Genomic DNA, 23,831 nt, shown 5'->3' with positions numbered 1-23,831 from the left:
TTTGCTTTTTCAGCTTCAGTTACTGATAGAAAGCAAGTCTGCTGCTTGATGTAACACTAACTTGCACGCTTAGCTGTTATTTTTAGGCCAAGCCTACAGTAATAAACAGTTTTAAATTAGTGGTGCTACTGAAGGTCATCATGAAATGCCTGTACATAGAAGACGGAGATAATTTGTTTGGTATTATACCCAATACTCAAATTTCCTTTGTAAGCAGCTTTCGAATTACAGGGGAAATCAGGAGGGCTGAGCCCCCCAAAAGGGATGAGAGAGAGAGAGAGAGAGAGAGAGAGAGTGTGTGTGTGTGTGTAGAGTAAAGAATTAAGGAGACACTACATGAAACCTTTCTTAGAAAAAGGCTTTGTTTCTGCATTTATATTAGTATTTATTTTATTTAAAATTGGTTCCAACTGATGTGACTATTTAGAAATCTAATGAGCATCATGTTTAAACAGTATGCAACTCACCTCTTCTTTTTTGCTATAAGATTGCTGAAATTTTAATACCTTTTCTGAGGAAAAAATTATTACCGTCATATATCTGATAAAAGGCCTTAGTTGGGCAACCCTATTATCCCAAAACAATAAATGAATAGAGCATTAAACTCGTTAAATGACTCAGTAAGTCATCAAAACGAGGACTGATTTGTGATATTCCTACTAAGGAAATGTTAATTCTAATTAAAATGTGCTGAGATCCAATGTATTGTTCTCACTCAGATAACAAAAACGTTTGCAAAAGAAAATCATAGTACACGTCTTGAGATTGCTACCCAAGAATGATCAAATATACAGCATGGAATCTGGTAGGCCCCAAAAGACATGAAGCAAAATCCCACTTAATTTACTAGCCATCTGAAATGCAACTACTGGCCACTCCCTAAGGCTAGGAACAGAGGTTGCATTTGTTCTGGGACCAGTTGTACCTGTGTTTGTCCCAGAACAGAAAGGTCCTGGGACAGACATGTATACACACTGTCCTTCCAATAAGGATTTAGTGAGCAGCTGAATGCATTGCAATGTTTCTGTCATTGATTCAGTGATGCAACCCCGGGACAGGTATTCAGATGCACTTTGTGATGTCTTCAGACAAACTGTTAACACTTTCTGGATCATATTTCACTCAGACATTTTGCATAGAGACTAATGGTAGACTTGTGCACTGCCATTGGGCAATTTAGAGTGCAGCAGCCTGCAGGTGATACATATGGCAACCAGCTCAGAGATCTTGGCAGCACTCTGAGAAAGCTCTATCTCTGAGAATGATTCACTCACAAGAAAACATGACACACTGCTGGACAGAGTTAGCAAAGGAAAAGTCTCTCATGGAAATGTTAGAAATATTATTAGAAACGCATAATGAATAGAGTGTTGTTAGAACTGCACAGTTTGCATCTCGTACCTGATAAGCAGAAACACCACCAAGGACATTCCCCCCCCACCTTGGCCAATTTACTATCTTTTTCTTATACTAAATCACTTTCTTTTCTTCTCCCCCTGACAATTCACATGCAGATTACAGAAGCTGGAATCCAACTGACTGTGTCCTTGAAAGGGGGGTGGGATTTCAACTCTTGGTGACCTAGAGAGCTTTCTGAGCATGCGTAATTAGCTGATGCATATATGCCTATCCGCCCCGCATACTTAAGTAGTTAATTATAATGCACATGCGACGGATGACGTGACGTAATCACATGTATGTTTGTATGAACCGGAAATGAGTCGTAAGAGTTCCTGTTTCTGCACACGTGCCCAGCAGGAAAGAGATAAAAGCCAGCTAAGAGTTTTCCTCGGTGGCAGAGTAATCTGAGATTTTCTGTCTCTGCTCTGACCCTATTTGCAAATACACCTTTTGTTCTGCTAATAGTGTGTGTCTGAGAGTTCTTCTCCTCCCGAGAAACGAACCGCAACATTTTTGCAACAGAAAGTTCCCAGAAGACCATCCAAAGATGTCTGCCTTATTCTATCAAAGAACGAGTGCATTACTATCAGTGGCTACAACCTCCTTGTGAGCTGTGGAGGGAGCCACTGTAGACACTTCTGTGAGCACTGGCTGGCAATCTGCCTCAGATGCAGTCACCTCTATCCAGTGCTGGCAAATGGCAGAAGTACTTTTTGAGCCCATTCTGCCTTCACTTCTGGTCTGGGGGGGAACCACTAGGCAGCATAAGGCTGACTCGAGGGGTGGGCAGGAGGGCACAGAAGACTCAGGGAACATTAGGCACAGACCAGGGAACACTAGGCACAGATCAAGAAAGTCCAGAGCCCACACCACCAGGCCCTGGCCCGCACAGCCAGAACACCACTCACCTGGCCAGAGATTCTTGGGAAGCTATGATACCTGGGCTACATCCCAGAGAGCCTCTATGTCCCTCTGTGGAAGGACATAATCATTACTTACAATACTATCTGGACACAGAGGAAAAGCTCCACCTCCACCATTTCCCAGCACTTGACCTCCTGCACCCCACCCAAACAGTTTGCAGGGATGGTGGTGGAAGCGGTATGTACAGTATGGTGCCTGACAACACACCCCTACTACCAAGAGGCAGAAAGGAAAGTGAGGGGCCTAATGCTAGAACAACCTCCCGTGAATACAGCCAACCTAGATGCAGACAAGCCTTCCCAGTTCAGGTCCCACCACTCAGGTAGCCTCACTCCACAGAGATCACTCTTACAGCCTGGCCAACTGGGATCCCTACTTACGTAAATACATTTGGCTGGTTCCTGGCCAGCTCTCTATAAATCAGCTCTCCTCCAAAACTGTAGCCATGACTGAGACTACTAGCCCCAGTGGAGATATTATTTTTCCTCTTATGCACACCCAGAGTGAAAGGTGCTGGATATCACCAATATTTTGTGCCCATGGCTACCCAAATAAGTCCTGGATCAGTTGACTCTGACCGTCTTCCAGTGCTGTTTCTCCACAGTGTCTGTGAGCCCTTCAATGCAATTTCTGTCTGAGTAGCACAATGCTCTTTGCTTCCTATTCATCTCCCTTCAATTCCTCGAGGTTTCTCATCTTGGATCCTCTGGGTTTAAGACTCCCTTATTCTGCTGCTGCTACCTCCCCGCTCCATATCCAGTGCCTCAGGCAGAGAAATTTCATGTTGTGCAACTATCCTCTGCAGAGTACAACATGCCACGAGAAAGCTATTGACCTTTAGGGGGATGCACTGTAATATGCTACCAGATGAATAGAGACGTTGGCAGGTCATTTTTTTAAAAGGCATGAAGGCCTATGGCCCTCTACACAAGACTTGGTGCACAACTGCACTGCAGTTTGGCATCACCCATGGGATGCAGCAAGAGCTTGGGAGCCGTAGCAGGAATGGGTAGCTTGATCACAATCTCTGCTGACATCAAGATCAGAGAAACAAAACTGGCAGTAGCAATTATTTTATAATGGAGATAAACAAAGAAAACTTCACACTATGACATACCAAAAGCTTGTATCATGAGGATGATGAAAAGTTCAGAACCAACACCAAAGAAAAATATGCTAAAAAGTCTATTTTAAATCCCACCATTAGAATTCCTCATGGAAAACGTCTGCATGTCTATGTGGCACAAAAGCCCTGCAAGTTGCATAAAAGGCCACTGTAGATGCTAACTCACATTTAAGTTTTGCTAACTCATTTCCCATATGCAAAGACTTGTTTAATTAAGTAAAGGATTCAAGCTTAAAGGACTGTCCAAATCTCACAGTTCACTGAACTTGCATGGTTAAAGTGTACTAGTGTCCAACAGGATACAAGGCAGGGATGTGCTGCTTTGATTCCCTATGCCAAATTACCTGGTAACCACTTCGTGAGTGAAGTCTTGGGATGCAAGCAGCTGAGGTGTAACCCAGGCTGGAGCCAGAATATGGAGCTACAATTCAAGCTTACATAAGGGAGTCAGAGGCATAACCTAGCAGGGGAACTCTGGAACAGAGGCAGGGGGCTCTAGACTCTGACAGCTATGGTCTCAGTCAGCAGAGTGACAGAAAGTAACTAGGACCCAGCAGTCAGGAGGTGCAGGCAAATGTTGCCCAGCTGGGGCGGTGGCTCAGTGTGGGAGGGAGTGCATGCTGCGCCCATGAACAGTGCATGCTCCTGGTGGTTGCGGGGCATGGTGGTGGCAGGAGCATGGCGGTGGTGAACAGGGAACTCCCACAGCCAGCATTGTCGGCAGTGGGGCGAGGGGTGGCAAGCACCGAAAAAGGGTTGGCGACCACCCGCAGCCGCCACTGGCAGCACTGGCAGTGGCCCAGGGGAACCGTGGACTGCCCGGAGATGCTACCGGCAGTGTCAGCAGCGGGGTGGTGAGCAGCAACTGCAGAGTGTCAGTAGTGCCCTTTTGCAGGGGGTGCACCACCACGCTCAGGGGGTGCATGTGCACCCGCGTGCACCCGCTACACATCGCCTCTGGCTGCACCCCTGTCCACTAAGTCAGGAGCCCTTGGGGCAGGGTTGGTGGCTGGGGGGGGTGGGGGGTGCTGCCCAGCAAGGGCAGTGCCTGAGGCCAGGGTGCTGGGGGCAAGAATTGCCCATCTTCCATATCAGCAGCCGCTGTCTTGCTGCTCACTGTGCCACTGCATCACATGTTGCCAGCCTGAGATTGCAGAGCCTACTGGCAGCTGCACTTGGACTAGAGCTGGAGACAGTGGCTGAGGTCGTCATGCACAGCGCAGCAGGGGAAGGGGAGGGTTGGGGAGGGGAAGAGAAGAGTGGAGTGGCAACACAGCCAGCCCACATGCTGCCCTGCCCAGCCTTGGGCCCCCCCAGCCTTGCCAACCCTGGGGAAGAACAGCCCCTGCATCCAGGAGCCCCAGAGAAGTGCACCCCCTGCCCCACAGCCTTAGCACAGGGGGGTGGGGGTGATGGGCACAGGGGACTGAAGTGGCAGTGGGGTCTATGTGGCATGTGTGAGTGAGTGAGAGAGAGATGGGGGGGCGGGGGAAGGGACAGACACTTTGGGTAGAAACAACAGCCAGAACCAAGCCTGGAGCCCCCCTGCCACCCTAGAGCAGTCTATACAGGGGGAGACTGGCATGGAAGGGAAGGGACTTGCCCAGCCATAGGCAAGCCCAGCCTAGTCCCTGAGCCCCAGTCAAGGGTTTCCCAGGAAGCACTTAGGGACCACTGGGGCCTGGGCACAGGATCAGGGAGCAGAACAGCAGAGCCCAGCACTGTTCAGAGCTACAAAGCAGTGGGAAGGACAGCCACAACTGGACTCGTGTTCTGGTGCAGGGGGAAAGCTGCTACTAGGAGTGAGCAAGTGGGGGCAGACAGGGGCTGCAGGTCATGAGTGAGGGGCACCAACAGAGCCAGGGGGCTGTGGCTTGGGAGTAAGGGGCAATGGCATGGGCAGGAGCAGGGCACCAGTGTATCAATGCTGCTCAGTACCACAAAGCAGCTCTGGGGACAATCACAGCTGGACCCACGTCCTGATGAGCAAAGGGGCAAGGGGAGCTCTGATTTTCTATGATAAAAAGCAAAAATCAAATGCCAAAACATATAGGTATTTAGAATATATTATAATGATTGAGGCACTGGTAAGCTTCTGAATTGCTTTAAAAATGTAAATATATCAATAAAACACCCTGTTCAACTGATACCTACATATATAGTGGCATTTCATTTTAACTGCAGAAAAAAGCAAGAAGTTGGGGTTTTTAAGCAGAGAACTGCAGGGGTGCGGGGGTTAAATCAGAGAATTTGGAATTATTAAACAGAAAAAAACCAGGATCCCTGTATAATCACTTATTCAAAGGGGGAAGTGCTGGTGTCACACAGAGCTAATTATGCCACCCCAGCTGTAAAGACCTGCATAAGCATGTACTTGCCTTCAGAGGAATTACTTAATATACTTAAGCTTTTTGCTAACCTATGTTCCCCATGCTCAACCTCTCCACCATTGTAAACAGGGACTTGTTCAGCAACTGCATAAAGTTTCATTGGGAAATAGGCAGATATATAAATGGGAAAAGATTGAAACTCACAGCTAGAAATATGCTCATCGTAAGTTGCAACAAGGCTGTTAGCTTTCCCATTGTCTCTCTTTGTTTCTGACATCTCAGTTCTCCAAGTTTGCCAGCTGTCACAGTTCTCATAATGGTCCACCAATGGGCAACCACCAGGCCTGTGTTTGCCTCTACCTTTGCTAAGCTTATAGGGCCAGATTGATTCCACCTATTAGGTGCATAAATGGACGTGGTGCATCTTTTTCCCCACCCTGCTTGCATTCCAGAAAAACTGTTAATAAGAAAGATGGGTGGGTCCTTCTCCTCCTCAATGTTTTATTATAACTTAATTTTAAGAGCAAGATGATGGTGTGTTACAAAAAGCAGATGAAAGTAGATGAAATCTACAAAACTGGATTTTCAGGATCTTGGACAAGGTGGAATAGAATCACGTGTAGGAAGCTAAGTCTACCTAGATGCCTATTAGGTGGAATAGAATCTGGCACATGTGCTTGTAAGCTTCTACTGGCCTGGACAGGCTCCAGGATTGTCTCTATTCTTGGATTCTCTGGAACATTTCCTTGGTACAGGCCCTCTGTTTGATACCCCTCCATGCAAATATGACCTCACAGGGTCATAGGGCAGGGGCAGCCAAAGTCTGGCCCATGGGCCAGATCGGGCTGTGGTGGACTCCATTGCCCAGCAGCTCCTGCCTGCATCGCTGCGGCCAGTTTCCATGGAGACTCCAGGAGCAGTGGGGCCATGACAACATGGAGCCAAGGTTTCTATGGAGACCGGCCCCAGCAATAATGCAAGGTTGTGCAGTAGGGCAGGGATCTGATCCAGGGCTAAGGTTGGGATATTGCAATGGTGACAGAATGGTCCGGAGCTTGGGTACAGCCATGATCTGCTGTCTGCATGCCCCTACCTGGGGGGTGCAAGCAGTGGACTGCAGCTGTGGCGGGCCAGTAGGGGGAGCTCCTCCACTAAGCCACCTGCCTCACTGTGCATGGCCAAAAACCAAGCTCTGAGTGCCTCCCCTGGGGCACCTACATCTGGCCGACCCCCTTCCTGGAGCAAACCTGCAAGCTTGGGGTACCATTCCCACCACCTGGACTCAGGGATTTGTCTGAGTCCTGTGCCACCCAGGATACACAGACCCTGTAGACCTAGGGACTGCTTATTCCCACCAGGATATATCTGGGTGCTTCTTATAGCCTCAAGTATAGAAAGTTAGCCAGCCGAGTAAAGGGAGCAAGGAGGCATGCCCAATCCCTCTCAAGCATGTACAACAAGGCTGGCTATAACAGTTAGCTTTACTGGGTAGAGAAGGTAGGCATGCGGAGTACAAGTTAGAGAAGCAGCAAAAGAATAACCTGAACAAACAGAAGTGGCTTGGTAGTCTTTTGATACATGACTAGAGTACATTAAACTAAGTTCCTAGTTAAGTTTCTAGTAAGTTACTCACTTCTGCATTCAGCGAATGAGAAAGACCTGCAGAGACCCATGCTTCTGTGTGTGTATTTTAAAATGTCTGCCTATCTTCTGCCTACAGGGACCCTCTTAAATAGCCCTCCTGACCTCACCACCTGGACCCAGTCCAGGGACAGATGCCATTTGATGCCAGCCAATCAATTTGAAAAACATCACAGTTACCAGATGGAGTGACAGGCTTAAGCCCCTGCTGCCATGTCATGAGGTCAGAATTCAAAACAATAGAAAGGTTAAATCCATACCCTCTTACCTGAGGCCAGTCATGTAGGCAGTGGCAGTGAGTTGGCGGCCTAGCAACCGGATTGATAGACACGTCAGAGAGAGAGGGGAACAGACAACCCAAAAAGTGAGAAGGCTAGCAGGGAGTTCTTTCACAGAGCTCTGCCTTGGCTCTGAACTACGCTGTCATCACCACAAGATCCTACCACCAGAGCAGCTCCTCACCCAGCTGCATGACCTGCTAGCGCTGCTGGGGCCAGTCTCCATGGAAAACCTGGTCCCGCCACTGCTACTGGAGTCTCCATGGAAACCGGCTGCAATGACGAGGGCAGGGGCTGCTGGGAAATGAAGTCCAGCTGTTGGCCGGATCTGCCATTTTGCTCACACCTAGTCTAGGGTCTCAGGATCAAAGATGATTTTCTGCAGAGACACCCCAGTTGTCAGAGCTCCTGCCTTGGAGAAAGCGTGGGTTTATAGTTCACCACTTCAGGGACACACTTTTCGAAGCAAGGATATACAGGCTTTGCAAAGACTCCAAAGGCAATTATTCTTTACTTCAGCTGGCAGAAGAAGTATATAGATTCCAAAAAAAATAGTAAAACAATAAAACGCCCACAAACATTATATTCCTCTGGCTCAGTTTCCTCACCACTCTTGACCATTCTTTGGCTTAGGTGATCACCTTCTAAAGAAGCTAGGATCCCATTTTCCTGAACATGGCTGCTTCCACTTTCTTCAACATCCTTTTTCTTACACCTTCTTGTTTCCTTTGTTAAGTGACTAATTTATCTCCCAAATCTGTCTCAGTCTCTCCCTACATGATCTGTTGCTTAATTATCATTCATCTGGAGTTCATACTTTAAAAACTGGTCTGCCTGGATTTGAGCCATCTTGTTTAATGGTTCCCTGTCTGAATGGATGACTGCCACAATTTAATAACCCTGCACCGTTAGCAGTGTGCCTGGTACAACAATTTTTCCTATCAAAAGATAGCAGAGAAAGCAGAAAAGCCCTACATTCAAAATGGAGTTTGACACATATATACTAGAGAAGCCCCAGTATCAAACAGAACATTAATAAGCTGCCATAGATTCATCACACCAGGGTAAAATTTTAATTAAAATCACCGGAAACAGCTGTAAAATATCAACTTACATGTACTATTTTATGTCAAGTCTAGTCTATCATATAATATGACTGAATCAGAGCTATACACAAGCCTCTTTCTTTCTTTAGTCTAACAGATAAACAGCAGATGGTTTTTGAGATTTACCAAGTTAATCCAGAGGGGCTTATTTTCTAGATGGCAAACCTCAAAAGAACAACTCCCCATCACACTAAAGATTTACATAAAATCAAACAAACATGATCATTAAATTACGCACTCTAGCTAACAAAAAAACCCCTTTCACAATATACTTGCTTTATTTGCTGTATTCGACTTTGCTTTTGTATTGTTTGCCTGTTTCTCTCCTAAATGCTTTCTATGATACATGCTGTAGTTCTAGAGATGGTGTATATCTATTTCTTGGCTTCTTGGATGAATGACTTTTTTAAAAGGTTACATTCACTAAAATATGAATCATTATTGTCTTCATAAGTATTTTTGCGTTGTCAAGTTTAAGATTAACAAGGCATTGATTCTCAATTAAGATGCTAATTAAGAATGCACTGAAGGTAAATTTGCCAACAGGTACTCAGGCAATTTGCCTCACAGAACTGAAGTTTAAATAGAATAGAACAGGACAGAGGTTTGAATGCAACACACCAATGTAATCAGTCCATCTTCCCAAGCAGAGAACTGTACCCGACAGTACATGTTCTAGTATGTTGTGCAGTATAACAGTAAATGGTTTACTTTAACTTTTTCTTAATATTGTGCCACTACTTCTTTGGCTGCCTCTCATACCACTTTAGATAATTCCTCTCTCCTTTGTCTTTTGCACTTTTCACATATTTGCAGATTGCTGCCCTGTCTGACAGTAATCATCACTTTGCTAAATGATACATGCTTAGGCTTTTCTTTCACCCAGTTCAGCAAAACATTTAAACATGAGCATAACAAATTGAACAAATTTAACTTCACACATGAATTTAAACTGCAGGAATGTAAGCAGGCATACACAGACCAACACTGCAGTTATATTTTTGCACCTTTCACACGCATGTAGACAGCCAATCACTATTACCTCTAGGTCTCTCTCTATTTTACAATTCTCAATGTATTTCTTATGAGGTATTAGCTTAATTTTTTCATAGCTCTCATAAACTGAAAAAGAAAATGCTATGTGCATTAATTGTGCTATGTGCCTTCTATATCAATATCTCAGTAACACAATGAAATCATCTAATCTGTTTAATGAATCAGTATTAGCTATGACTAGAGTTATTCTGAGGGAGTTTTAACAGTTTGAATACTGGTATTGATATGGTCTACCTAAAGTAACGGAATTAAACACCAAGTAGAGTAGTCACATAGCCAGCTGGTAACTAGTTCATGAAGCAGCAATGCAAAGGTTCCCCAATTATGAATGTAGTGTGTATTGCATATAAAATATAACACAAATGTTTAAAGTTTATTTTTTTAAAAAATGTATATGAAATGTATGTATCATGGAAGTATAAGATTTATAGATAGTGCAAGCAGTGACTGCTATTGTTAAGGTAGACTCAGTTTGCACCTGCAGAAACTTGCGAGAATTTAAGAGCTAAATGCTTCAAAAATACAATTTGCACTGTTTTTATTAAGTATTCTCCATCCTCTTACAGATACATGTAAAAGGACTGGGTATACTCCATGTCAAGGCTATGGAAGCTAAGCAGGACTTTCCCAGGAGTGGGGTAATAAAAGCGGTGGGCAGGAAGACTGTGCTTTCAATTGTTCTCCTTACTGATGCTTAAGGAAGTGAAATGAAGTACTGCACTGAATAAGACAAAGGTCCTGGAAGGAAAACTGTATGTGCTCACATAATTAAATCCTGTATCATAATGAATCTGCACAAGGAGTCTGAATTAAAATTGTTCAGACAAACTTAATTGTGATGTTTCCTAATTCTTAAGTGTATGAATTTGCAATCTTGGTGTTTGCAATTTTGGTTGTATTTCAGGTGTTTCAGCCAAGATGAGAATTTATTTTTAACTCATATGTGTTCATCTTTCACTTACAGAAAATAAATAGTATTGACTACCTTAAGTGGAAGGACTTCTTTATTAATCCCGTAGAAGTAGGCCATCGCTTGTGTCCATGAGCAAAGACCTGCTACATTTCCACAAACTTTTTTAGCAGTCTCCAAATTATAATCTTCCATCTCTAAGTAAGGCTCTAGCAGTTCTACTATCTCTCCTGTAATTGAATCCTATGGAATAAAAAATGGAAAATATATTTTTGTGTACCTCCAAACACACCGTACTTACCATACTTACAAAAAGCACAATACATTGTAATGCCTAAAAATTGAAATGAGGTTTTTTTCCTAAGAAACTTAACAGAAATTACAAGAAAGTTAAGACATAAATTACATTTTATGATTAAGCTATATTAATTTTTGAAAGCATATACCCCTTTTTGGAATTACAGTCAAGTTGATAATATTTTTAGAACACAATTTTAAAATAAAGACCTTCTTCACAATATGATTTTTTCTTGTAAAAGTGATAAAGTCATAGACAAGTAGGGCTGAAAGAAAACCACTACAGGACATCTAGTCCAACCACCTGCCTGAGGCAGGATCATCCCTATGCAGACCATTACTATATATTAAATTATATATATTGATTACTATATATTAAACATTTCATGTGACTAATTATTGTTATCAATAATAATCATTTTATCATAATAATAGCCATCACATTGTATTTGGTTTTTATTTTTACTCCATATTAGAATATGGTGCAAGACAGCATTATTGTATAGGAAGCACCTATACAGGATGCAGTTATTTAAAGCTCTGTTTGATATCTCCTCAAGAAAGATGATACATTTCTATCAACACAACTTCAGTAACTGAAGATCTGATTTATGGTTATGCATTTATGGTCTTAATTTCCTGTTTGAATATTTCTTTGTATTAACTGCAGAGCATGTTGAAAAAATGGAAAAAAATCTGTCAGATTTCTCACAGTATGACTGCACTTGGAAGCACAGCACAAATAAAGCAAATGACTATGGGCCAGATCATCCCTTTGTTCACAATGGAGGGACAAGTTGTGTGTAAAAGGAGCCTTTTGAAACTGGGCAGATGTCAGCCACAATCTGACTGGTAAGTGCAGACACTCTTTTAGTTTAGTGCTAGCCTCCCCAAGGAGGCAGAGAAGTGTGGATGAGAACAGAAGTACAGCCATGCCCCTTCTCCTCTTACTTGCAGAAATAATGAATAGGGACCTACTTAAATCCTAGTTGCATGATTTTTGCAGAAAGCAGAAAATGGCAGCTTCCATGATCACTGCAAAAAAGGGTGTTTCCTGCAATTTTGTGTAGAATCGCCCAGACAAAATTGAAAGATTACTGGAATCCAAAGAAAGAGTGGCAATCCCTGCAGCCACAGAGAATGTGGTTTGAGAGAGAGCTACTGAGAGGCTGAGCTAGTTAAGTAGACTCAGTGACGGCACCAGTCAGGAAAGCGAAAGGATTTCAGCACCATCTTTTGTGAAACTAGATGCAATGCTACAACAATGCTGCAGTCTGAAGATGAGCGGTGACCTGCTGGCCAATAAGCAGCAAGGGGGGCTTTGTGGTACATGGAAGGTACCTGTAAGGGACCAGCAGTAGGACACCCCAGTCCTTCCCCCTGATGCCCTGTGGATATGGTTTGCTTGGTGTCGTTGTTCTCCCTGCAAGCTGTGAGTGTGTGTGTGTTCCTCCATCCTGTTTCCCAAAAAAGATAAGGCTGTTTATCACCCCACTGGTCTCTGCTGAATGGTGACTCAAAGACAGAACCCCAAAGGCATGGAGGTCTGAATGAGTACCCCATCCCTGGAAGCTAATGACTTAGAGTAAACATTATAGGCTTCTACATGAAAAGACTGCAAAATTGGCTCTGTGTGCCACAAGCAACCTGCAAAAATCCCTTTGTCTTGCTGTGATTTAGGTATGTCCATAGGCAATGCATGCCTCCTGAGGCTGGGAGGGGCATGGCAACTGCTCGCAGGTGGCGACGCAGGCATCAGAAGCAAGGGTGGGCCAAGTGGGGACTGTCTACAGGTGGCTGCAGCGGTGTTGATGGCAGGGGTCCCCTGTGGCAGATTGCCAACTGGGGAGGATGGTCCCCCAGTAGCTGGATGCCAAGCCCGGAAGTGCCAGTGCCTCTTCTCAGGAAGCGGGTCGGTACCAGCACTCTACCTGCCCCCCCTGCCTGTCGCCTAAGCCGAGAGTGCTCACTCTCAGGGGGGGCACCAGCACTCCCAGGGGGTGCACATGCACCCCCTATACATCATCTATGGGTAGGTCCCTACTAATGGATGCAGAAGGAAAGCAGGTTGTTTCATTCCATGCTTGTAGAGGATGTTAGAGCTGCTCCTCTAATTATGTGTGGGCTACAATAAGACAGAAATTCTTTGGTGGCTTTGACTGCAACATGACCTGCTTTATGCCCGAAAACAAATTTATATTTAACAGCCTTGTTTGACCCTATCCTAATAACTGCTAAGGATGCTTAATTTTAGAAAGAATTCCATTTAACATGCCATTCATTATTTACATTGCATCTTTTCTCTATTAAAAAACTATTAAAAAAATTAAGAAGCAAATCCTTAAGTATGAGGGTGCTTTAATATCTGTTTAATTACTTGAGGCAAATGGAAGCTGTTCTCTTACGCAGTACAGACTGCTAAAGCTTATGCATGATAGCTGTGGACATTTAACTATAGAGGTATTAAAAGTTGCCAACCACTTTTTCTACAAAAAATTACTGACAGATTTCTTTTTATGAGTTTAATCACCCTCTGATTCACAGCCATGGATTAATATAATATGTCTTTATTCTGAAGTTGCTTCACAGAAATTCCTGTCTTATACCTGACTGATCCCAACATACTGTAATAGAAACAAAGATGATAATGGTAAGAGCTGAAAATAGGTTTAGATGTGTTTACATAAAGAAAGTTTGTTGCATGTAAGATAGCTGCCTGAAAAAGTTTATATTTTTTATCCTATTCACTATTTGGGGTGAAATAAGAATCAAGCCTAAATCTCTCTCAGAGGTTTGAAAATTCTAGGTGAATGATTTTTTTAAATTTGTTTCATAACTTTAACATTCTGTACTTCAGCCAGAATCTGAAGTGACCCTTACAAAACCAGGATCTCTGGACACCTCACCAAAAAGTAAAATGTACATCCTAACTCCAAAGTCAAATAACTCAGGCAAGAAATGTAGCCAATTCATAACTCAAAACTGTCTGAGGGTTTCCCACCAGTGTATACACTAACACAAAAATATACCAGTAATTTAAGAAGAGAAAGAAATAATTTAGCAACAAAGGAAAAAGCATCCCATACTTTTTAACAGTATTTTTCATGATCACTTTCTGCAAAGATTTAGATATTTCCACAGAATTTGTTTTTACTCTTGAAAGCAAAGTTAAATGCATAGAAATCTATGAGTAGGGCCATGTACAGTATTAAGAAGTGCATGAAACAGGAAAACTCATTAGGACTTTTACTTCATTTAGGAGTACAGGACCCATTGTCTTTATTCTTATTTCCCTTTGCTTTTTTACTTTAGGGTGTATTGAGACACTGTTGTGAGATCAGAGTTATGAAAAAATGTGTTGCAGATTTGTTGCTAGAGGAAGTCATCTGCTCTGGAATACTTAACTCAAAAGAATCCATCTTGTGTAGAGAGGCATTTCTACAAATAAGTTTGAGTTTTTGGCTAAGTTCATATATGTGTGGTGGATTAGAGAAAGTGAAGTACAGCCTTCTCTGTGGTCACTAATGGACTGTGGCACAACAAAAGAAGGTTTTTGTGAAACATTTTTGCTTTTATACCATAAAACTTTATCCAGTATTGACACTAAAGTGTTTAAAAATTGAATAGTTAACAATGATTCAGTTCTAATCCCTGGCAAAGGCAAACATAGTCAAAATGATCTTAGAGAACATGTATGGCATTTTGAGCACTTTTTAATCAATGTGAAATGTTTCACAAGTTTTTCACAAGATAAATAATAATTTCTTAGGAATAGTAAATATTTTAGAGTAGGCAAGAACTTAACACCAACACCCATGCCAACAAGGCTGGTAATACAAGGAGACTTGTAGACTGTTTCAACAACATTCATCCACATGTACAGATCTTCACTCAAATTTTGATCATTCCTTTTTTTAGACAGTCTCATTGAAGGGTAAGGATAAAAACTAGATAAACTCTAAGTTCACAGCTTAAGTTCTGACCTATTAGTTGGGACACTTCCATTTACAAGTCCAACTCCTTTGGCAGGCTCCTACACCATCTAGTTCTCTTTAGCAGACATGACTATAAAAAAGGGTGCTGTGAGATCCTTTTAAGAGTGATGAGCAATATTGGCACTGTTAGGTGTGCAAACACCTACATATGATTTGCAAGATACATTTAAAGAATTCAAATTGAAAACTGTAGTGTCACAAACATTTCTGACTTGTGGTGGTCTTTCTGAGTTCTTTGCAACAAGAGAAATGATTCTACTATTTTTCTTCAGTAAAAAAAAAGTGAAAGCTAAGAGCTGGTATTATATAAGGGGTGAGGACCAGTGCTATAAAGTAATGACCAATGAAAAAAGAAACAAGCCTTTTTAGTAATGTAAGTACATTCACAAAAGCAGCCATTTAATTCATAAAATCAGTTACTGAACTATTAGTTACTACAATAAAATATGTATAGTATAAAGGCAAATGTATCTAGAGAGGTTGTTATGGGAAATAATAATAACATTTCTTTTTCACCTTTTGGAAAGTAAGCAACATGCTAAGAAATCCTGAATTATTCATTAGCTTCAAAGCTTCAGTCCATGAGGGTTTCACACATGGTCGTTCTGGGTCAGCTTGCACAGAATCAATTTTTCTTTGGAACAAAAGCAGCACACAATCCATGATCCGCATTATCAAATGAGGAGGTTTACCCAGTTTACGAACAGTAGCAATATCAGCAGGCTTAATAGTCTGAAAGATAAGAGAAAAAAATGAGTCTCTTACTTAGGCAGTCTCACTGAAATAGATCCAATTTGGTTTTTGTGGGGAGGGCGCAGGGAGGGAAGAGGGAGATAAAGTGAACATCTGCAAATCCAGTTCTCCAGTAACTGGTTTTCCTGTAGTTTTTACACCTTAAATACAACCACGAAGACATGCCCTCTTTTGTGTAATCAGAGAAGACAGAAATATAAGCTTAACATCCTACATCCACCGTTGCCTCCTGGTCTTTCTCTTGTGTCTAAGAGAGTGGTTTTCAGAATATATTGTAATCTGTAAACTAGGGATTATATCTTATTGTTGAAGGCAATTTAGAGAGTACTACAGAGGGAAAATGACTTCAGTTACTTGTATAAGAAAACATGAAAAAACAGCTTCTAAGGTGAAACCCAAAAAAAGCTGAAGAGAAAAAATACCCCTTGGAAAATGATATTACTGCTATCAATACCTCTGTAAAGTTCCCCCAAATCATTAAGAGTACTGTGCACTTGCTAGCCTGAAAAAGAAGCTGTGCACACGCCTGACAAGCATCCTGGATGGAGGATCAGAAGCTTTATTTTACCAGCAAATAATACGTGCGACTGCTGCATATTATTCCCTCTCAGAGTCTCTCCACAAGTCCTCTGTAGACCTGAGCAAAAGGCAAAAATTCCATCCTATGGGACATTCTGACATTTCAAAACTGAGTTTTTTCCCAAATTAGGATGCACATAAGAAATTTCAAAATTTTTCAGGATTTTAAGTGTGATGTAGTCAGAATGGTCCAGAAATTATGTGAGGCAAGAATTTTTTAGGGTACAAGACAAGTGAGACTTGAAAAGGAATGTCTTGCATTCAAAAGCTCATCTCATTTCATCCTAACTACATAGTTGGTCCAATAAAGCATACCTCCCTAAGTAATTCTTGTCCCTTCAGAATTTTTCAGAAAATTGAAACTATAAAATGTTTCTGCTTAGAAATATTAAAATCTTTCATTAAGGGCCCCTCTACACATGCAGGTAAAGGAGCGATGGAATTTTGTGTGTAATCCACGCAACTGTACCTCCTGCTACACCACACATGCATGGCAGAAAGCGTGATTGTAGGAACATGAATCAGAACCCATCGTGCCCTACTGCCGGTGTAGGGGAAGTCCAATCCAACGATGCTCCTGCACCAGCAAGAAGCTAGCCCCTGCAGCTCAGAGCCCTTGCAGCTGACAAGGCTCTCAGCTGTGGGGGTATACCATATGCTTCCATGATGGGGAGTCCCCATCACCTGACCCACTTTCCCAGCTGCAGGTTCATCCCATGCACCCCCATGGCAGAGGGACGGTAACTAATGCAGTATCCCAGCTGCAGGGGCACTCCATGCATCACTCCCCACAGCTGGGAGATGGCAACTGACACACTGTTCCAGCTGTGGGGGCACTCCATGCACCCCCATGGCTGGGAGACTGCAACTGGTGCCAGCTGGGATGACACAAGTTGCTGCGGAGGCATGAGCTACACATGCCAATTAAAGCTGGATAGAAAGATGCTATAAAGTTTTTACACATTTTCCAGCTCTAACTTTATAGCTGTTTGGATCTTTAAAAGGCAGGGCAGTTAATATGCATGTGGAGCTGGTCTCCATTACTTGTGCAATTAACCTCATAAACGTGTAATACATGTGTAGAGAGGGCCTTAGACACATGCAATAGGAAAGACACATTTCAGCATTTATGAGATGGAAATATGTCTTTTTGATTAGGAAACTGATCCAAAACACTCAGCTGTGAGTCTGCCCAGGTATTTATTGATTGTGGTGATGTGCCTCAGGAGAGCTTCTAGAACTGATGATCCCATTGTTTCTATCGTCCAACTTTCTTGGTTAGATTGTCTCCCACAAGGTTCCCCCCAAAATCCTGTGATTCTCATCATGCATGACACAAGTTGGTCAGAGGGAAATCTGCATTATATTAAAGATGATAGCATTCAGGAAGGCCAGCCCAAAGGAGAGAACAGGGTCTTGAACTACAACTCCAGAAAGAAAAGCACCGACACAAAAATTAAATGTAATGTTTTGTTGAATTGATTAGAAACAACTTGTTGAATTGATTAGAAACAACTTGTTTCTAAATCATTGAGAACCAGCCCAAAATGAAACATTTAATTTATATCTTTCATATGGATGAACAAAAATGTTCTCTTGGAAGTTTCCACTTTTGCAGAAACTGCATTTTCCCCAAGGAAAAACCATTCTAACTGAACATTCTTAACCAGCTAGACTCTCTCTGACTTTCACAACCAGCTACACAAATGCTTAATGATTGAAACCCTCCATGTTATATGTGCCTGTATGTCAGGCATTAATCAACAAAGGGCAGAAAAGAAGAAAGGCATCATCAAATACTGCAACTGAGTAGGATCCCCACATGCTGGCTTTGCACTTGGCTTTGCACTTACGATGAAAGCAATCTCATAACTGCTCTAAATTATCCATCACTTTCACCCATATCGACTACACACTAGCCAGCAAATTGGTGCAATGTAGCTTTTTGTATATTATATCCACTTTGTGCTTTGTTGCACCACTTCTTATGTTTATTATTTAATGCATAGTGACTGCCAGTAAAATTGACACTGCGTATGCTTTGTACAAGCGAGTAACTTCAAATGTTCAAAAACAGTACAATTTGCTTTACCTTGACATAGAAGCCTATGCCAATACAGTGCAATGAAGAATCAGGCCAACTGGCATCAACTTGTTTCTGGCAAGTATAAATGCAAGCATGCCAGGCAATTCTGTTTTTGGCACTGTGCATAAGTGCCAAAAATTCCAGTTACATGGCTGTGTCCTTGCCATTTGGTCACAAAGTGAAAAAGGATTTGACCTGAGCTCCTCCAATGTGTCTTTATTATATCAAGAGGTAAGGGTTTTCAGAGGTGATATCTTTTATTGGGCCAACTGTACAGCTGGAATAAAGTTAGATAAGTTGTTGAATGAAAAGCATTCTTCTTCAGGTATGAATTTATTATATCAATTCAGTTCTGACCTGGAGTGCTGCTTCGGCTTCCTCCAGCGCAGGTCTTGCAGCCTCCAATTTCTCTTCAGCTACTGCTTTATCCATGGCAATTTCATCCACAATGGCCTGGGCTTTGTCTTTCACCTTTTGAACCTGCATTTTCACATTTTCAGAAGCTTGAGCTTTCATAGTCACTTCCAGTAAAACTTCATCAGCCTTTTTTGAAGCAGCAGCCAAGTCTTGTTCTTTTACTGCCAGCTCTTTTGACAAATGGCTTATAGAAACCTCAGCTTCCATCAGTTTTGCAAGACCTGTCCAAAGCAAATTATATTTTTTACTCTTGCAATAAGTAAGAAATAAGTCTGAGTGACTGAAGTTAGTCATCCCTCCTCATATTTAAACACCTAAGGCCCCCTCTACACGTTATAGGTACTGGGCAATTAACTGGTTAATTGCTCAATTACCTTAAGACCAGCTACATGTGCAAAATACTTATCCCATAGTAAACAGCTCCAACTAGGTATAAAGTGAGACCTCAAAAATGTGTACTCATTTTATAGCTGGTCGCTATCAAGCTTTAACCTGCATATGCAGCAGAATCTCCCCTGCAACTGAGAACCCTGTTGGCTGACAGGACTCCCAGCCACATGAGTGCACCATGCCCAGCATGAAACCACAGGGCCCTGGGATTCAAGGCAACTGCGATTTCCAGGGCTCTGGGGTACATGAAAATGCTAGGCCCAGGGGATTGTGGTTGCTGCAAACCCCAGCCCTGGGGGCACCCTCACAAATGAGAACCCTCAACTGAGGGGGCTCCCAGACCTGGGTTTTGCTTCTTGCTGGATTCTGGAATCTGGCTCCTCCTGCACCAGCAATAAGATGCAGTGGGATCTAATGCACAATCCCTCAGTTGTGCCTCCTGCCATGCATGTGTGGCATGGCAGGAAGCATGATTATGGGGATTGTGCATTAGATCTCATTGTGCCCACTCTCTGGTTGGGGCCAATACTGCAGCAGCTGCCTGTCCCCTCCTTCCTCCTTGTGCTTGATTCCAAGATGCAAGGCCCTTTTCCTCCCATATTATATGAGGGGAAAAGCTTGTCCTGGAATCAAGTAATATGGTATGTGTGCATATACCCACACACTACATCAACACACATGAATGTTGATGCAAACTTCTTCACTTTGTTTAAAAATCAAGCATACTGTACCTGTTTTCATACGGCTGGAAGAATTTTCAACTTCAGTGAATTTCTCATTGTAAATGGTTTTGTAACCTCTGATGAAGGACAAATAAGATTTTGGAGTCACAAATGTTTGACGTCTGTATCGTTCAAAGTAGTCAACACATTTTTCAGCTACAATATCTTGAAATGTTCCCATAGTGTTAACCACACTTTGTTTGACTTCATCTGTGCATTCAATTTTGTAGGATTCTAAAAAATGTTGTGCAACTGCTATTAGAGCATCTTTAGGCCAGCGTTGAAACCAGTCCATGGTACATCCTGAAATCAAACCTGGAAACTTTAGTGCACGAGTTCTGAACTTCTCACCAACAGGAGAAAAACAAAGAACCACATGCAAATTGTTGCGGACCCGAGTAAGAAAGTAATCATAAAGATTTTCATTGGTTGGAGAAAGTCTTGGGTGTTCTTTCTTCATTGCAGGTATCAGGTCTTGTGTTATTTCATCTATCTCCTCTCGTGTAAAAAGATTGGAAACCTCACCTGAAGCCAAAACATTGTTCATATACTCGAGAAAAGACTCATCTTTGATTTCATTGTCCGTGAATATAAAGGTAACACCCTTTCCTTTCTGTCCAGCAGTGCAGTACAGAGTTTTCAGATCATCCAAAAGGTTATTGGTGCCATATGTTCTAAGAGAGGCAAAGGTTAAGAATGGAGAACCCAAAACAACTAGGTCATTTCAGAATATACTAATTTATTGTCTGGCTCAATCCCAAATAACAGAATGTAAATATGCAAAAATCTAGAACTCTTGGTTCCAAAATGATACCTTTTATTTCACCAACTGAGAAACTGCAAAAAAAAAATTATTTTTCTGCAAGTTTTTGGGCTCTTGCACCCTTCATCAGGCACAGGGAAAGTTCAAGATGGTAATAAGTCCCCATCTGCAGGAAATAAATATGGGGACTTTTTACCATCTTGAACTTTATGAAAGGTGCATAAGCCTGAAAGCTTGCAGAAAAAGGGTTTTTTTGTTTGTTTGTTTGTTTGTTTTGCAATTTTTCAGTTGGTTTATAAAAGGTATTATTTTGGAACCAAGATTTTTGCAATTCTTTTTGTCTCAGACCAACATGGCTACCACATACATCCCTGAGACTATAAACATGAAATTCATTTATGCTACCTCCCTTCCCAAAGTCAAACCACTGAATTATGTTAGTTTTTTCTAAAGCCACTTTGGATTAATTCAGCATTTACACAAAGTAGAGTAACTGCCCTGAAATCAATGGGACTGCACCCTGAAATAAAATAGTCAGAGTAAGACCCTGCTCTGATCAATCACAAGGCCGTGTGTACTTAAAGCTTTGTTAAAAATAAGGGAATTTCTGCAGAGTCATGCTGGCAAATAGGTCCAAATACATCTAACCAGGAAATAAAGGAGCCACTGAGAGCAAGGACTGAGCTGATCTTAAGAAATACCTGAAGTAGAAGAAGTGAATATTAATATTTAAATTCCAATATTTGGGCTAACAGTTAAGAAAAAGCCCAGGAAGTGATGAGTTTGCACACTAACTTACTCTCCCTGTAGTTTCATAGTTTCATAGTAGCTAGAGTCGGAAGGGACCTAGGAAGATCATCTAGTCCGACCCCCTGCCTTGGCAGGAAAGAGCACCGGGGTCAGATGACCCCGGCAAGGTGCTCATCTAACTTCCTTTTAAAAATCCCTAGGCTAGGAGCCTGCACCACTTCCCCTGGAAGCCGGTTCCAGGCCCTAGCCGCCCTGACTGTGAAGTAGCGCCTCCTAATATCTAATCTAAACCTACCCTCCGCCAGCTTGTGACCAAGCTCTGAGGAGAACAGAGAAGCCAGCTCTTTTACACTCCGTTTATATCATGGGTATAAAAAATGACCCATGACAATTAAAGGGAGGTTTTGCTATTAATTTCAGAGGTGCAGTATCTGATCCACAATTAAAAAAAAAAACTTGTAGATTTTTTCCATTGTATCTTTAGCCAAATGAATATGAAACAAATATGCTCTTTGTTTCCTTAAGTAACAGTTCATCTTTGAAATTAGCATCCTGTTTCTGACACTGTCCAAAAGCAAAACACAATATTTGAAACACCCAGAAGACCAATCCTCCACACTTCAAAAAAAGTCCACTGATTCAATAGTAAATAAATGATAAAGAAAATATTTTTACATTTTGTTGAAGCTCCCTTACAGTGTTAATACTGTCACCACAGAGAAGCTGAAACAATACAGTAAATTTTGTTATGCTTATTGACTATAATTAATACATTAAGTCGCGTTACATTTATCACAATACTGTATTCATTCAAATCTAAGACAAGCCTTTTTCCCCTAATAAGCATGGGGTGGAGCCCCTCATCTTAGATTTGTATACAAAGTGGGATGGGGCAGGTGGCTGCTGCATCCCTGACTCTGGCCCTGATTCTGGGGCAGTGCCAGTGTCAAATCCATAGCAGATGCCTACCTCCCTGCCCCCTGCAGCTTCTGTTCCCCACTTCTAATTGTCAGGTGCAGCTCAGCTCTGGCTTGGGCTGGATTTCCCTCCCATCATGGAGCACAGGGAAACTCTGGCCCCTGCTCAGCCAACCGGTAGTGCTAATGCTGCTGCATGGTCTGGCAAGGGCTGCACTTCCATGTGCTGATCCATGGAGAGAACAGAGTCTGAGCAGTGTCTGACAGTAAGGGTGGAAAGGCAGGGAGAGGTGGAGGCTATGGGGAAAGCAGGGGGAAGGGGCAGAGACTGGAGAGAGTGCAAGGAAAGGGGCAGAGACCTGGGGGATTGAAGGAGGAAGGGACAGAGACTGTGGGGAGCTGGGGGTGGGAGGTCCTAGTGGTGGTGGGGATAGGAAGGCTGTAGGGGGAAGAAGTGGAGAGGCCAGAGGGCTACCTGGACCCCCCCAGCCACTGCATTTCCCTGCAGTAGCAGTGGGGGAGGGGGACGAATTCAAGTCAACCTTTGATAATTAGATTGTGTACCTGGAATATTATAACAAATTTATACATTTTCCATATACAGAATCTAATTATTGGGGGCCCATCTTAGATTCAAGTAAATACAATACTTACCTTTTCCTGAATGACTGAAATATTCTTTCACTTCACTGGTGTGAATGTAATTTTACAGAAGAGTGAGCCATATTCCGGATTAAAACTTATTTCTCTAATCTCTCTGTCTTTTGGTCCGCCTCCTGCATATCCATCTTCCCTGTCTTTCTTTACTCCTACTCTAAGAAGTTTGTAGGGGCTTTATTGTCTTTGCCTTGAGTACAGCTCACAGCATCATGATAGAGGAATCGATATCTGTTTCTGAAAGATGGACCTTGTGGTGAGCTGAGCTGTCCTGCAGCACCTCTGACTTTTAATCGGTAGTGCAGTGATCAGACAGGAAAACATTCTTGCTTATTTAGTCAAGGAAGAACTGGGTTTGCTATCCACTTGGTTATGCCTGAGCCAGGCAAAGGGAAACAAACATTGAGGCTATGTCTATGCAGCCTTCATGGTGAGACCAGGTGCACCCCCATTCACTCACTCCAAGAAAGCAGGCAGTGTAGATGGCTTATTGCTTCCTAGATCATATGCCTAAAGCGGCTCTCATGCTCTGTGTTAGGCATACTTCTTTATGCATGCTCAGGGATGTGGTATACTGGGAATGCTGTCTAATTTGGGGGCTTTGGTATGTGCTGAGTGGCTAGGGTGTGCCTCTTGGTGGTATTCCTACCCCATGCTTTTATTGCTCGCCCTTTAAATATCACATAGAAAGGGGACCAGTTTAAGGTAAGAGTCACTCCCAACAAAATTAGAA

The 23,831-nt window shown here is 42.5% G+C and overlaps 1 protein-coding gene across 1 annotated transcript in view; it reads right to left on the bottom strand.

Moving 5' to 3' along the window:
- Positions 1–23,831, bottom strand: part of LOC149868730 (dynein axonemal heavy chain 5-like) — a 265,120-nt gene that overhangs the window by 93,901 nt on the left and 147,388 nt on the right. Inside the window, exons 55-58 of the mRNA XM_090037668.1 lie at positions 20,021–20,685; positions 18,840–19,120; positions 15,581–15,796; positions 10,848–11,015 (exon numbers count right to left, since the gene is read on the bottom strand). Coding sequence (XP_089893794.1) covers positions 10,848–11,015; positions 15,581–15,796; positions 18,840–19,120; positions 20,021–20,685 — 1,330 coding nt within the window. The remainder of the gene's footprint in view (positions 1–10,847; positions 11,016–15,580; positions 15,797–18,839; positions 19,121–20,020; positions 20,686–23,831) is intronic.

This window comes from Crocodylus siamensis, chromosome 3 (genome assembly GCF_052110815.1).
Source record: "Crocodylus siamensis isolate JL-2025a chromosome 3, ASM5211081v1, whole genome shotgun sequence".
NCBI lineage: Eukaryota > Metazoa > Chordata > Crocodylia > Crocodylidae > Crocodylus > Crocodylus siamensis.
This window is presented reverse-complemented; position numbering and strand designations above follow the sequence as displayed.